We start from the raw sequence: 12,843 nt of genomic DNA, 5'->3' as shown, positions 1-12,843 counted from the left end.
GCATATCTGTAAACGGGTATTTACAATATTACACTTTAACCATGGAAAATAAATTAATAATAAATATTGTGACTATATGTTGTACAAAGTTCACCCTGTGTGGAGAATAATTTAATTGTAATTAACTAAGAAAATATCAAATAGAACTACAAAAATATTTGTATATTATTAAGAGTTTCATAAGTTCTGAACATTAAAAAAAATCTAACAGAACAACACTAATGTTCTGCGCCAGGCCAAGAAACACTTGAAATCTCTCATGCCAGTCCATGCAGAAAAACCATGCAGTCCGAGTCTTTCCCCTCTGTTCACTAACTACGTGCAAAACAGAAAAACATTTTCTTCCAATTATTTAGAACTATTTTCATATAATGAGAGATCGGAACTCAATAGTGATATGAAGTTGATGAGTATTGTATATACATGTATTGTACAGTTAACAATGAAAGTGATCTACAATGAGATTCAATTAATTTCAGATTATAATTTAAACTGATTGAAATACAAATTTGTATCCATTGTAAACTGAAAGAGTAATGTGTTGTAAAAATTGTATTTGGGTGTTTCCTATGTCAACTATATGATGTGTATTTATGAGGTTATCAAACAAATCTAGTAATTTAATTTTGAAAAATATGACATTTTTTAAATTTTATTTTACCATATGGCATTCCATTATGTACCACCACAAATTCTGTCAAACTCCCTTCTAAAAAGTATGATGGCAAATAACAGTAAGGGAATACCTCAAACAGGTACTTTGCCTTTTTGCTTTCATCAAAGTTTTTAACTATGCATCCACTAAACTTTATTGTTTACTAAAACAAAAGGTTATATTACCAGTGTTGATTGCTAGAAACACATCTCTAGGGTCTGAACTAAAGTGATCTCACATAATTTAGTGTACTGATTAATGCTAAAAAAAAACAACTTTAACACACATCTAATGACTATTGAACAAGTGAAAAAGGGAGTAAAATACTCTATGTTTTGTCCATTTTTATTTTCATATTTCAAGTAAAATGTACCATACATGTCAAGAGGTTAGAATAGAATACAGAACGTGAGAAAATTGTTAAAGACGGTATGATTATTATGAATTGTATTTGTGCTTATACTATGTTGATTTACTCATAAGATCATAGCAATTTACATTTATATTAGAATTTGCATTTAATTCCATGACTATAGTTCAACAAAACAATAATGTAATCACGTAATACTAAGCCAACGGTGAGTGGAGATCATTTTCTTTACATCCTTGTTACATTTTTTCAATGCAAACAATCACATCCAAGCCACAGAATTTCATGCAAATTCCCATTATTTGTATATAAATGGTCCAAAGTGATGTATTGTTGCTCTACCAAAGTAACACAAGTGTATGTCCTAAGGCACCTACTTTCAATTAATTAAAATGTACTTAAATTTACAAGTGGAAGTACACAATCTGAGATTATTGGATTTGCAGCCACTTTGGGCAGTGGAATTTAAGTTCAGATCTTCTAAAAGTTGCCAAGTCCCTTGGAAAAGATACTGATATAAATATTATTTCAAATAAACAAATAGGAAGTAGATTTAAATTTAATTTTAATTAACCCTTTAACTGCCGTGTTCCTGGATTGGCGGCGACACCTGATCATGGGGCTTAGTTACATAGTAAGACATGCCGAGAATTTTTTCCCGTTTGTATGAGTTTTTGACATAACACGTTAAACATCATGTTATTTAAGTTTAAATAAATAGAAAAAATAATTAAGATTGTTTACCAACATCTTGAGTAATGTTCACACGATTGAATTTCTAACATAAAAAAAACACCAAATAACACAATATATGAGCTGATACAACAAAAATAAAACACCTGATAATATGAAAATGAGTATACTCGGACGTGGCGGTTGTTCGCAAAAATAAAGCTTCAATATATATATCGGGTGTGGTGGTTAAAGGGTTAAATCCTTTTACATGCAATAGATAGATAATTAATTTGTTTGGGCTGTCATATTTAACCCAAAATGTTGTTATAAATTTACATATTACTTAGTTAATACTTTTTTGTTTATACTGACAATGTGCTATACATTAATATATTGTTATTTATTGCACACTATAAAATCAATAAAATTCTAAAATATTTATAATCTGTAATGGCTGTGATAAGTAACCTTTACATTTTTATTACATAATTATTAATTTTCAAGGACGATGAATAATTCTTAGTGTTTGGTGTAATTAACATAAATACTTTTAATTAACCCAAAGTTGGCTGAAAACTCAATAATATAGATTGGTTTTGAAAAACATATAACATTTTCAAAGAAGCTTATGAGATAAAACAGTTTTATCATTAAAATTACAATATTAATACCTATGTTAATATAAAACTCATGTTAAGTCACAACTCTAGCTTTATTAGATTGTGAAATCAAAAAGTAATTGAAACAGTTCTAAAAATGTTTGGTGACATTGTTAATTAATCAGTTTACTCAAACTACGTTTCCCACAGAAGAGTACTACAATGTTTTAAACAAAACTTACACAATTTATACAATAATAATTTAAATGCAATAATTATACTTTAAATTTCACAAAATAGCAATAGATGCGCTTCATTTTGTTATGCAATTTTTTTTATTTAAGAACGAAAACAAATGCAGCAATATATTTTTTTAACTAAATACATACAATAGCAATAAAAACATGTGAAAATAGTTAAAAACTTAATTGATTCTCTTTTATTATGGATATTCTAAAAAAATAATTTGAAACTTTAATTTACTGTTTTAAATTTTAACGAGTCACTGATATTGGCTAACATGCATCAGAATGGAAACAAAACATATACGTTCAAAATGGCTCACAATGATTTAATACAAAATACTTCCAAAATTTCCAGAATCTGTTTCAGTAACTTTAACATAGATTGCTACAGATTAATCTCTAGCCTAGATAAAATTTATTATTATGACATGATTCAACAGTAAGAGGCCTCTAAAGAGTGACAAATAATATCAAATGCAATTTTTACAATTATGTTATAGGTGAGTTGAAACATTTTGTATTCCTTATTTTGTTTTATTACTCATTAAAGTCATTAAAGCATGTTAAATTGAGTAGCTTATTGCCACAAAGAATTCATTAATTACAAAAAACATTACAAATAAGTCAAGGTGTATTATTAAAACTACAATGCCACAAATATCCATATCAATTCAAAAATAATCGCCACACATGAAAAAGATAAAAATTTATTTGCTTATAATTTCAAGAATTAAGGTGTAAAAAATAATTCATACTTAAACAATTACATATTATTCAGTTCGCTATTATGTTTGGGATAAATTGAGGGTTTATTTAACGGTATATTTTTAATGTACTTTAGAGAAAAATATTTCTATTCTAAAAAACTAATTACATAATAAATAAATTCATTAAAAAAAGCAATGCCTTCTGAAATTATGTTGCTTTTTTCTTTAAATGTCACTGGTATTAATCAACAATGTAATTTGATAAAAATCTTTTCTTTTTGCAGAATTATAATAAAAATATTTTTGAAGACTGAATCGTTTTTATTTCACCCTTCGCCCATTATTTAGCAATGGTCTTGCCAACCTAACTACATGCCAAACCAGGAAGTTGGCATGGAATAGATTTAGAAATAATAACAGCAGATTTAAATGTCATTGTTCCTTATCTGGTTTTAACTTTCCAACAATTATCTTTGTTAAACATCAATTGTAAGTTTTTTTTATTTTCTCAAAATCTTCTGAGCAACTGAATTGTTAAAAGCAATAATTTGCTTAGTGTAGCATTATTTGATTTTATACAAAATAAAGAATACAAAAATGTTTTACAGATTCTGTGCAAAATTCAGAATTTTTTTGCATAATCCCTTCTAAACTGCACTCTGAATAACACAACAACAATTTGTACAACACAGCACAAGACAAAAAAGGACACAGACACTTTTGCTACACTCTCTTACCTTCTCCACAGAATCCACCAATAAATAGAAAATTACTTGTTTAAAATATGATTTCTCTCTGTAAAAAGCACAATTACTATCATCTATGAAACATTTTTAATACACTATCCACCAAATCAAGGAACCAATGCCAAAAACTTAAGCTAATATGACTAGAAATTGATTGTGCAATATAAAAGAACTGACTATAATATTAAATATTTCTACTAGATAATCAATTTATAGCAATAACATTACTTTTGTCACAGCCTAACTTGTATTTTTCTTTTTCTAACCAAGGGTTAGACACTTTGTATGAAATTGATACATGATATACTTTTTTCACGCCATCTTTAAACTTTCATATTTTATATGACATTCTTCTTCCCATTGACTAATATGAAACAATTATTTAAATCTTCACATAGTAGATTTTCATAAAGTTATCCTTTAGGTACAAAGCAAATTAATTTTCTAATTTACATTGAACCCAATAAATAATAAACTAACAATTTTTTAATACTAAATTTAATTTTAAAATAATTCCTTCTTTTTACAGTAAATTCATAACACATATTATAATTTAACAGTCAGAAAAATTTAAAACATACAAAATGAAAAATATGCTTATCACTACAATTATTAGCAAATACGCTTTTGAGCATTTATGAAAGAGAAGGTCATTTACTGAGTACAAATTTTGGAACACAAAAAATAAAGATTGTAGGTTATTAAAAAGTAATAAATAAATATGAAAACAAATATGTATGAATCTGCCACACTGTAACTATTCAGGTAAGTTTTGTTGCATCAGAACAAGTATTAAAAAATATTTTAGTTTGGTTAAAAACTTTAATTTGGATGCCTACTTGTATTATGCATTACTATACATTACCATTAAATGGATATTATTTATGTACTTATTATTATCAAAGTTAAAACTCATTTGATGTGGATTTCTATAAATTATAAACTGATATAACAGTAAGGTACATTCCCCTTCAACTTAAATATTAGACTTATCCTTTTAGCTTGAAAATTAATAATTCATCTAAGCTGTTTAGCACAAGCCTCACATATATCCACTATTTCTTTCTCTGAATCAGTGTAAGAATGCAAATAAATTATTATTGAAGTATAATATGAAATTATAATTGTTTTTCATCATATATTTCATAACACAAAATAAAACTAAATTGAAATAATTTTCCATTATTGGATTATGTAAATATTTAATCTGAATATTAATTTTTAGCATGTATTCGAATAAATAATTTAAATTGTTAAATAGGTTATGAACTGTATTATAACTGTAGGGATTAAAAGTTTTATGGGAAAAAGTATTTTATATGTTTTGTAATCAAACCTTCATCACCAATAAAGTTGTAAATTGTTTCTACGCAGAAACTAAATAAACAAAAAAGTGATCTTGAAATTTTCATGGGGAATAAGTAAATTATGACTGTAACATTATATTATAAATGCTTATAGTACGGGCGTTAATGGTATTTTGAATTAAAAATTAATATATTTTTGTTTGCATAAAGACATAGTTATTACAATCAATGAAAATATGTGCAAAAGAAATTAGAATATAACATTTGTATTTAACTAGGTTATTGAAAATTGTATTATTTATCTGCAAATCTTGCCTTTCTTCATTTATTAACCTCAGGCAACTCTTTATTGTCTAGTCACTCTATCTGTCACAGTCCCGCCTATTACCTGTGAAAATAGCAAATTCACATACATAGCTAATCCGTAAAAACTGCCAAACATCATATTATGGTTAGACTAAACCATAACATAACTTTAGAGCAATTATGCCTTAATTGCAACTGGTAATACTATAACAACAAAACAAAACAATGAGTGTTTTAATATTACTTCTGCTTAAAGCCACAGCTATGAGATTGAGAAGTCTAGAAAACTACAGATTTCAGATTCAGAAATCTCATTTAACCTTTTCCAATTCCTGAACTGCTTCAAATTGTCTCTAAATACTATAATTTTACTGGGAGGAATTAAAATTAGCAATATATAGTGGCTTTAGTAATAAAGTTTATCCTTCGTTTGAAATTATTCTTGTATGTGTAGGACAATATGTTTTATCGCTTGCTTTATTCTTTCCCTTCATAATATCCTGTCACTTCACTTAAAGAAACTCAGAACATTGGTCCTTTTGCTCTGGGGTAGAACGTACATAATTAGTACTACTTGATTACGGCTATATATTACAAGAAGTACAAAAACATCTAAGTATACAGGCTAACACTACAGTACAGTGTCCATATAATCTACAGGAAAAATGCCAACCAAATTGATTATTTATATAAAATGATTTCTATCCAGATCAATATAACTGTCATATTAATGGTAGACTGATTGCATAAAATAATAACCTAACGTTAATCGATAAAATATAAGCTTGTGATCAATTCTATATAAGGAACTGTAATCAGTAAAGCTGACACCAGTAGCTTTCTTAATAAAATAAATTGTACGAAAATCAACTTTAATAATTATTTCATTAATGCTTTTAAGATGATTATTACTCTAAGACTTTACAACAAGAAAGGTATACAATTGAAAAAATGAACTGGACATATTAATCATATCGTTCCAAGATATGCAGTATTGGCATTTTTCAATAATTGAGTAATTAATTATTATCCCTACAAAGCGTACTGATGGTGGTAACAATACTAAATGACATGGTTGCAATATTGAAGTCAAAAGAGTTTGTCGTAAACAGTGTACATACTTATATTTTGATTGAATGGTTATTAAGAAATCCCCTTACATCTAAAATGTACAATAGTTATAACTTTCCAGACACGAAATACCACACAACAAAGGCTTCACAAGAGCACATGTCATTTACTTCTTAAATTTACGGGACCAAAATACTCTGATTGTTATGTACATACAAATATATAGCAGGTATCGTACACGTTCCTCACTTTCCAAATTAGACAGGGAACCAACAAACAAAAATTGAACATCTAGAGGCACATAATATCTATATAATAAATCTAGTCTAACTTACAAACACCAAAATACAAAGTTAGAACAAAACATACTGTGAAAGTGTGTTTATAAATTAGCTTGGGCGCAGGCCTCTAGACATCCTGTTAAAGATTTAATACATTTTATAAAAAAAACTAATACAAACAATTTGTATACGCATATTTTTTTAATTCACTATAGATGCATAATTTCACTTACTAAAGTATAACAATTTTTGGATTGGATATAACTGTATCGTCAATAATTCAGCTAGAATCTAAACTGGAATGTGCGCTGAGCAAGCTAAATGAACTAGAGATAATGTCTTAAATTGTGTTCACAATTTTTTATGTGTATGTTGAGACTATCAATCATGACCATTGTGGCTGACTGACCCGATATTATCGTCCTTGCTAACACTACTGAAGAATATACTGTCAGTCATGCGATTGACAGCATAGTCTTCTCCCTAAAACAGTTCTACATGGAATATAGGCTTACTGTCTTTCTGAATAGGTTTTGCAGATGACTGGAAACATTTGTTCCTCACTAAAAAAAATCTGTCTTTATCTGTTCATCATTTCAACTATCATGTTGGTGGGAAATACGTGTTATGTAGGTTAATAGAAAAGTAAAATATACGAGTCATTTCCATTATAAAATCTTAATTAAATTATTACATATTTGTGTGGCTGAATTTGTAACATGGACTAATTATACTCACATATTTTACATGAACCTATAATTATACTATGTACGCATATAATGGATGTAATAGTATGGATATTTTTAGTTTTTATCATGAATTTAAAACACTTTAAAGTACAATTTGGTATAGTTCCATAACTACATCTCCTACAAAATTCAAGTTATTGTAGTTTATTTGCAATACCAGGCAACCCATGAAATATAGGAATTGCTAGGCGATAATATGACACTGAAATCTAGGATCCAATGGATTAAATGAGACGAATAGTATTGAAATACTAATGTGTAGAGATTCATTAACAAATTTAAAAAAATAATTATGTTATATTGCATACAGATGTTCGGAATATAGTTAAGTACACTTCACAGAAAACGTGTTAGAACATCTATCTGCAGTGTTTTAGAAGTTACCTCACAAATTTGTGAATGTCTAGAGCCAGGAAACAAGCAACTTATTTATGAATAAGAATAAATAATAGAGCTAAGTAATGAACAGATTCTGTAAAGTAGAGATAATATCCCATCTAAGCGAGGCACACATTTCTTAATTGCTTACCAGATTTTAAAATACAACACTAGAGTGGTATTGTAGTGAAACTATAAACCTTATCCACAGCATATTTTACAATAATCACTAGCCCTCATCTTCATCCCCACTTGTATCACAAGAATCAACAATAAGAATACCTACAAGAAGAAGATAATACAGTATGAGCAAAGTTTAAGAGGATAATCAGATATAGACCAATTTATGTTGTCTCTACTCTAATTTGGAACACTACATTACATCTGCAACTACTCGACAATCTCTAATATGATTTAAATTCATTATGTACGTTTATACTGATTTGATACGTTTTCCATTATATATTTTTACATGATAAAACACTATATGGAGAATAGTATTCAATAATATTCTGATCTGATAATATATTTAAGGAAATACTTAGATCAACTCAACTGATAAAAATATTATTGGATTTTTAAAAATTATTCCTTATTTACATTGAATTAGTTAAAACCTAGTGGACTTGTTGCTTGGAATCAAGCTAAATGAATATTGTGTCTTTCACAACATATTTACTTAGCAAAATAAACTTCATTATGAGCTATTTACTAAATTGCTGAATATAGCTGAGAAAGAGAGGATTAGACAAGTGATGATGCCCACATTTTATCAAAGTATAATTCAGACATTTGTGAATTTTAAAATGTCTAAGTAATCAACAATTTGTACCACAGAAAAAAAACTGTGTATTTGTTTTTATTTTCTATTATAGAGTTAAAATCAATATTTAATTTTTAAACCTGACTAATTCTAAAATGATTTAGACTCTTTTTATTTTTTTATAATGTATTTTATTTTCATACTTATAACTTTTTAATTTATATACATATTTTCTAATTTTTGCTATATTAAAAAGAAGAGATTTAGCATGAATTTGCTCTTTCAGTAATCTGTACTGAAATAACGTTTCTTTGATATAAAAACATTAAATATTGTTTTAACCGTTTCACGAACTTAATAATGATAATATTACAGATTTTAGTATGCATTGTTTCAAGATTTTTAATTCAGAATTAATAGCTAATATTTAAAACTGTAGAAAGTGTAGCTATCACACGTACAGTTTTTGTTTTCACTCATCAAAATACAACACAAAGAAATAAAGTTATCTTTTTAAGCCAAAATGTTTTTCAAGTTGTTTTAAAACTTATTTTAGTATACAGACATGTAAACTATTTATGCCTTTTATTTTAAATCTTTTTTATCCAAAAATCAAGAGTTTTTTGTCTACAAAGCAACGGTTGCTCAAAAAGAACTTTAAAAATTTTGACTAAATTTTTACGATTGATAGATATTTCATTATACAATAGAATAAATTGCATACACATTTTTTGTTAAATGTAAATTACATTTTTATTTTGTGTAAAACTAAAATGAAACTATGAGGACTGAAGAATGCTTTCAACCATCCAAAACATTTCGTTACTCTGTGGTAACGTGAAATAGAAAAATAAAATAAAAAAGGGGAATTTTTATGTGAAAGTATAACACTATGTAATATATTATAACAAAACTAAGTTGAAGATGGTTCTGTAGGTTTCCAATCACAGGCAGACTATACAATTCCATTTCATTAAATCTAAAGTATTTAGATTACACACAACTATTGAGACAATTAACACAGTGTAGCCTATAACAAACGACAAATATGACAATGTTGTATTTACACACTATCCATAACTGTTAATTGACAAAATAATGGCTACAATCTTAAAGAACAATATCACAGAAAAATAAACCCGAAAATGTATAAGTAACAAATTTTGTTATACATTGATGATAAAACACCCTGGACACATGAGTACTTAATTAATTATGAAAGATGATTAATCATTACATGTAATGTACAGAAGGAAACAAGCGAACTCGTTTAAGTACATATAAATGGTTCAAAGCAGCCATTAGGCAATAAAGAATATACTACTCTATAAAGAGCGTGAATAGCAAAACTATCACGAGACCGTGGAATATCAAATGTATTTGCTCTTATCTTTTTAAGTGTTGAAAATGTGCAAATTAAATTGTGTTATGAATTTTGGAGTTTTTTTTTCAACACACCAACATTCTAAACATTCTTTATACTAAATTTGATTAAAACCAACTAATATTTACTTTCTAAGACAACAATGTGCATGTAATAATTTTCAAATGTTGTAAATAAAAAGGTTAAAAGTATTACATTTAATTTGCAAATATGACATTTAAAACATTTTAATTGAGACAAAACACGACTGTTTTTCTACCAATTATACTTTTTTTATTAAGTACAATTGTTAAAATAAATTTAATTTGTAATTAAGTTAACAAATTTAAACGTAAAATCTTTAAAGTAATTTCATGACCACAATTATTTTTGTAAAAATGGTCCCCAATGACAAGTTTTAAAAATTATAACGTCAATTATTCATATACAGGTGCAACAACATCTAAACTTTCAACATAAAAATTGCTAAGCAGCTAAATCTACTTAACTTAATAATTAAAATCTTATATGATTAACACAGCCTACTAGATCGCAGAATGACTGATGAGAAGATTTCAGTGTTCAATTTAGAAAGACTTATGTTAGTGAAGAATTTTAAAGTAAAAGACTTCATGTATAGTTATTTAAACGCTGAGGCTGGCAATCACTTTCTAATGTGGAAAATATTTATACTTCAGCAATAGTCTTTGCATGAATGTCAAAACACGTTCTGTGTTATCAATCATTATATTAAAGAACACAATAAGTAGTTAATTAAAAAATAATTTAAGTTATTACCACTACATTTCATTACATTTAGTGTATTTATCTAATTTTAAAGCTATAGGATTAAACTTTTATTGTTTGTAATTTTCTATAATTGCAGAAATTTGTCTCCTGTCTAGTCATTAATATTGCTAGTATGTCAAATAGTTTTATTTCTATTTTGGAAACCGTTCAATAGAAAAAATTTTCTTTGCTGCATTGAGAAAATATGACTGCCAGTCGTAGGTTTCAATCAGTACATACTAATCATTCTCATGTTTAACCCTTACTGTGCCAACATCATGACCTCCATCTAATGGAATTTTTACAGTCACTTGGCACTCAAAGGGTTTAAACGGTTTCTAAACATGAATCGGTTATTTAATCTGGTACAACCAAATCTCGTCAGCCACCCTGCACCGTGTTGACTAGAGGTAACTAAAGAGGTGTAAGACGTGTGATGTGTTAGAGGTGGACCAGCAGAGCTGCCAACCCCACCGCCAGGACCATTGAGATTTGCTGGGTGACGGCAGAGTTGCGCCTGCGAGATCGGAACAAGTCAGCAGGGTCATCCAGGCACTCAAAGTCACAACAGCCCTCACCCATACTCCACTTCTTGCAGCGTTTCTGTAAATGTATGGCTCAACTTCAACAATTCGACGGTACAGCTTTCATAAAAGACTACTCAACTCATTTGTTTCCATTTATACCTAGTGTCTTAAAAGTCCCACCCTTATTAACTTTCTTATGAATAGAGATGAAGTGATTTACTTTGGGGGATGCTTATATGATCAACTGAGGAGTTTTTTATGTATGAAAATTTTTTACCCTCCCCCTCCCCAAAATGGGGTATTTTGGGGGGAGGTCAACATTTTTTAAATAGGAACCCCTAGCAAGTGATGCCTTGTTTTAAAGATATTATAAAGAGAAAAAGAAGAAAAATGGTGCAAACTAGAGGTCTTTAATGCTACTATATCAAATTTGATGGCCAATTATAGTTCGAATTGTTTATAAAACCCCCTCAGTTTAAGTTACATTTCAAGTTATTGTAAGACATTATTTAGTTCATTTTTACACAATAACTGGACTGAATATGTCTCAAATACTAACTGGTAACCAATAAGAGATAATTTGGCAATACCAGCTATTGGTATTTCCAGGACATCCTAAAGAGCTTAGGTCCGACCAAACAAATGTAATAAATTCTGTGTTAATCATGGTTGCTGATGTTTTTTGATTCTTTTAGTAACTTGTTTTATGATTTTGTATCAGTTCTCAAAATAACTAGCTAGTGAATGTTTTATCTGCCTTTATTTACTACGTTTTGTTTTGTCGGTCCTAAGCTCTTTAGGATGTCCTGGAAATACCAATAGCTGGTATTACCAAATTATCTCTTATTGGTTACCAGTTAGTATGTGAGACACATTCAGTCCAGTTATTGTGTCAAAGTGGACTGAATAATGTCTTACAATAACTTTAAATGTAATTTAAACTGTGGGGGTTTTATAAACAATTCAAACTATAATTGGCCACCAAATTTGATAGAGTAGTATTAGAGACCTCTAGTTTGTACCATTCTTCATCTTCTATTTATAATATCTTTAAAATGAGGCTTCACTTGCTAGGGGTTCCTTTTTTAAAATGTTCATCTCCCCCCCAACATACCTCGTTTTGCGGGAGGGAGAGGGTCAAAACTTTTCATACATAAAAAACTCTTAAGTTGATCACATAAACATCTACCAAAGTAAATCACTCCATCTCTATTCATAAGAAAGTTAAGAGGATACTTTAAAGACACCTATTATTAATTGCTATATTTATTATAACAAAAAGTAATAGTTTCAAAATAAAGAAAAAATACCA

General features: G+C 28.2%; 2 protein-coding genes across 3 annotated transcripts in view; both read right to left on the bottom strand.

Moving 5' to 3' along the window:
- LOC124365835 overlaps positions 1–12,843 on the bottom strand; it is a 40,807-nt gene that overhangs the window by 15,135 nt on the left and 12,829 nt on the right. The gene's annotated exons all lie outside the window — the stretch shown is intronic.
- LOC124365834 overlaps positions 987–12,843 on the bottom strand; it is a 35,620-nt gene continuing 23,763 nt past the window's right edge. For both annotated transcript variants that reach the window (XM_046821886.1, XM_046821887.1), the window contains one exon: positions 987–11,607. In XM_046821886.1, the coding sequence (XP_046677842.1) occupies positions 11,446–11,607 (162 nt within the window). In that variant the 3' untranslated portion in view covers positions 987–11,445. The remainder of the gene's footprint in view (positions 11,608–12,843) is intronic.

This window comes from Homalodisca vitripennis, chromosome 7, assembly GCF_021130785.1.
Source record: "Homalodisca vitripennis isolate AUS2020 chromosome 7, UT_GWSS_2.1, whole genome shotgun sequence".
NCBI lineage: Eukaryota > Metazoa > Arthropoda > Insecta > Hemiptera > Cicadellidae > Homalodisca > Homalodisca vitripennis.
The sequence above is the reverse complement of the archived record's forward strand: the minus strand, read 5'-3'. Positions and strand labels throughout refer to the sequence as shown.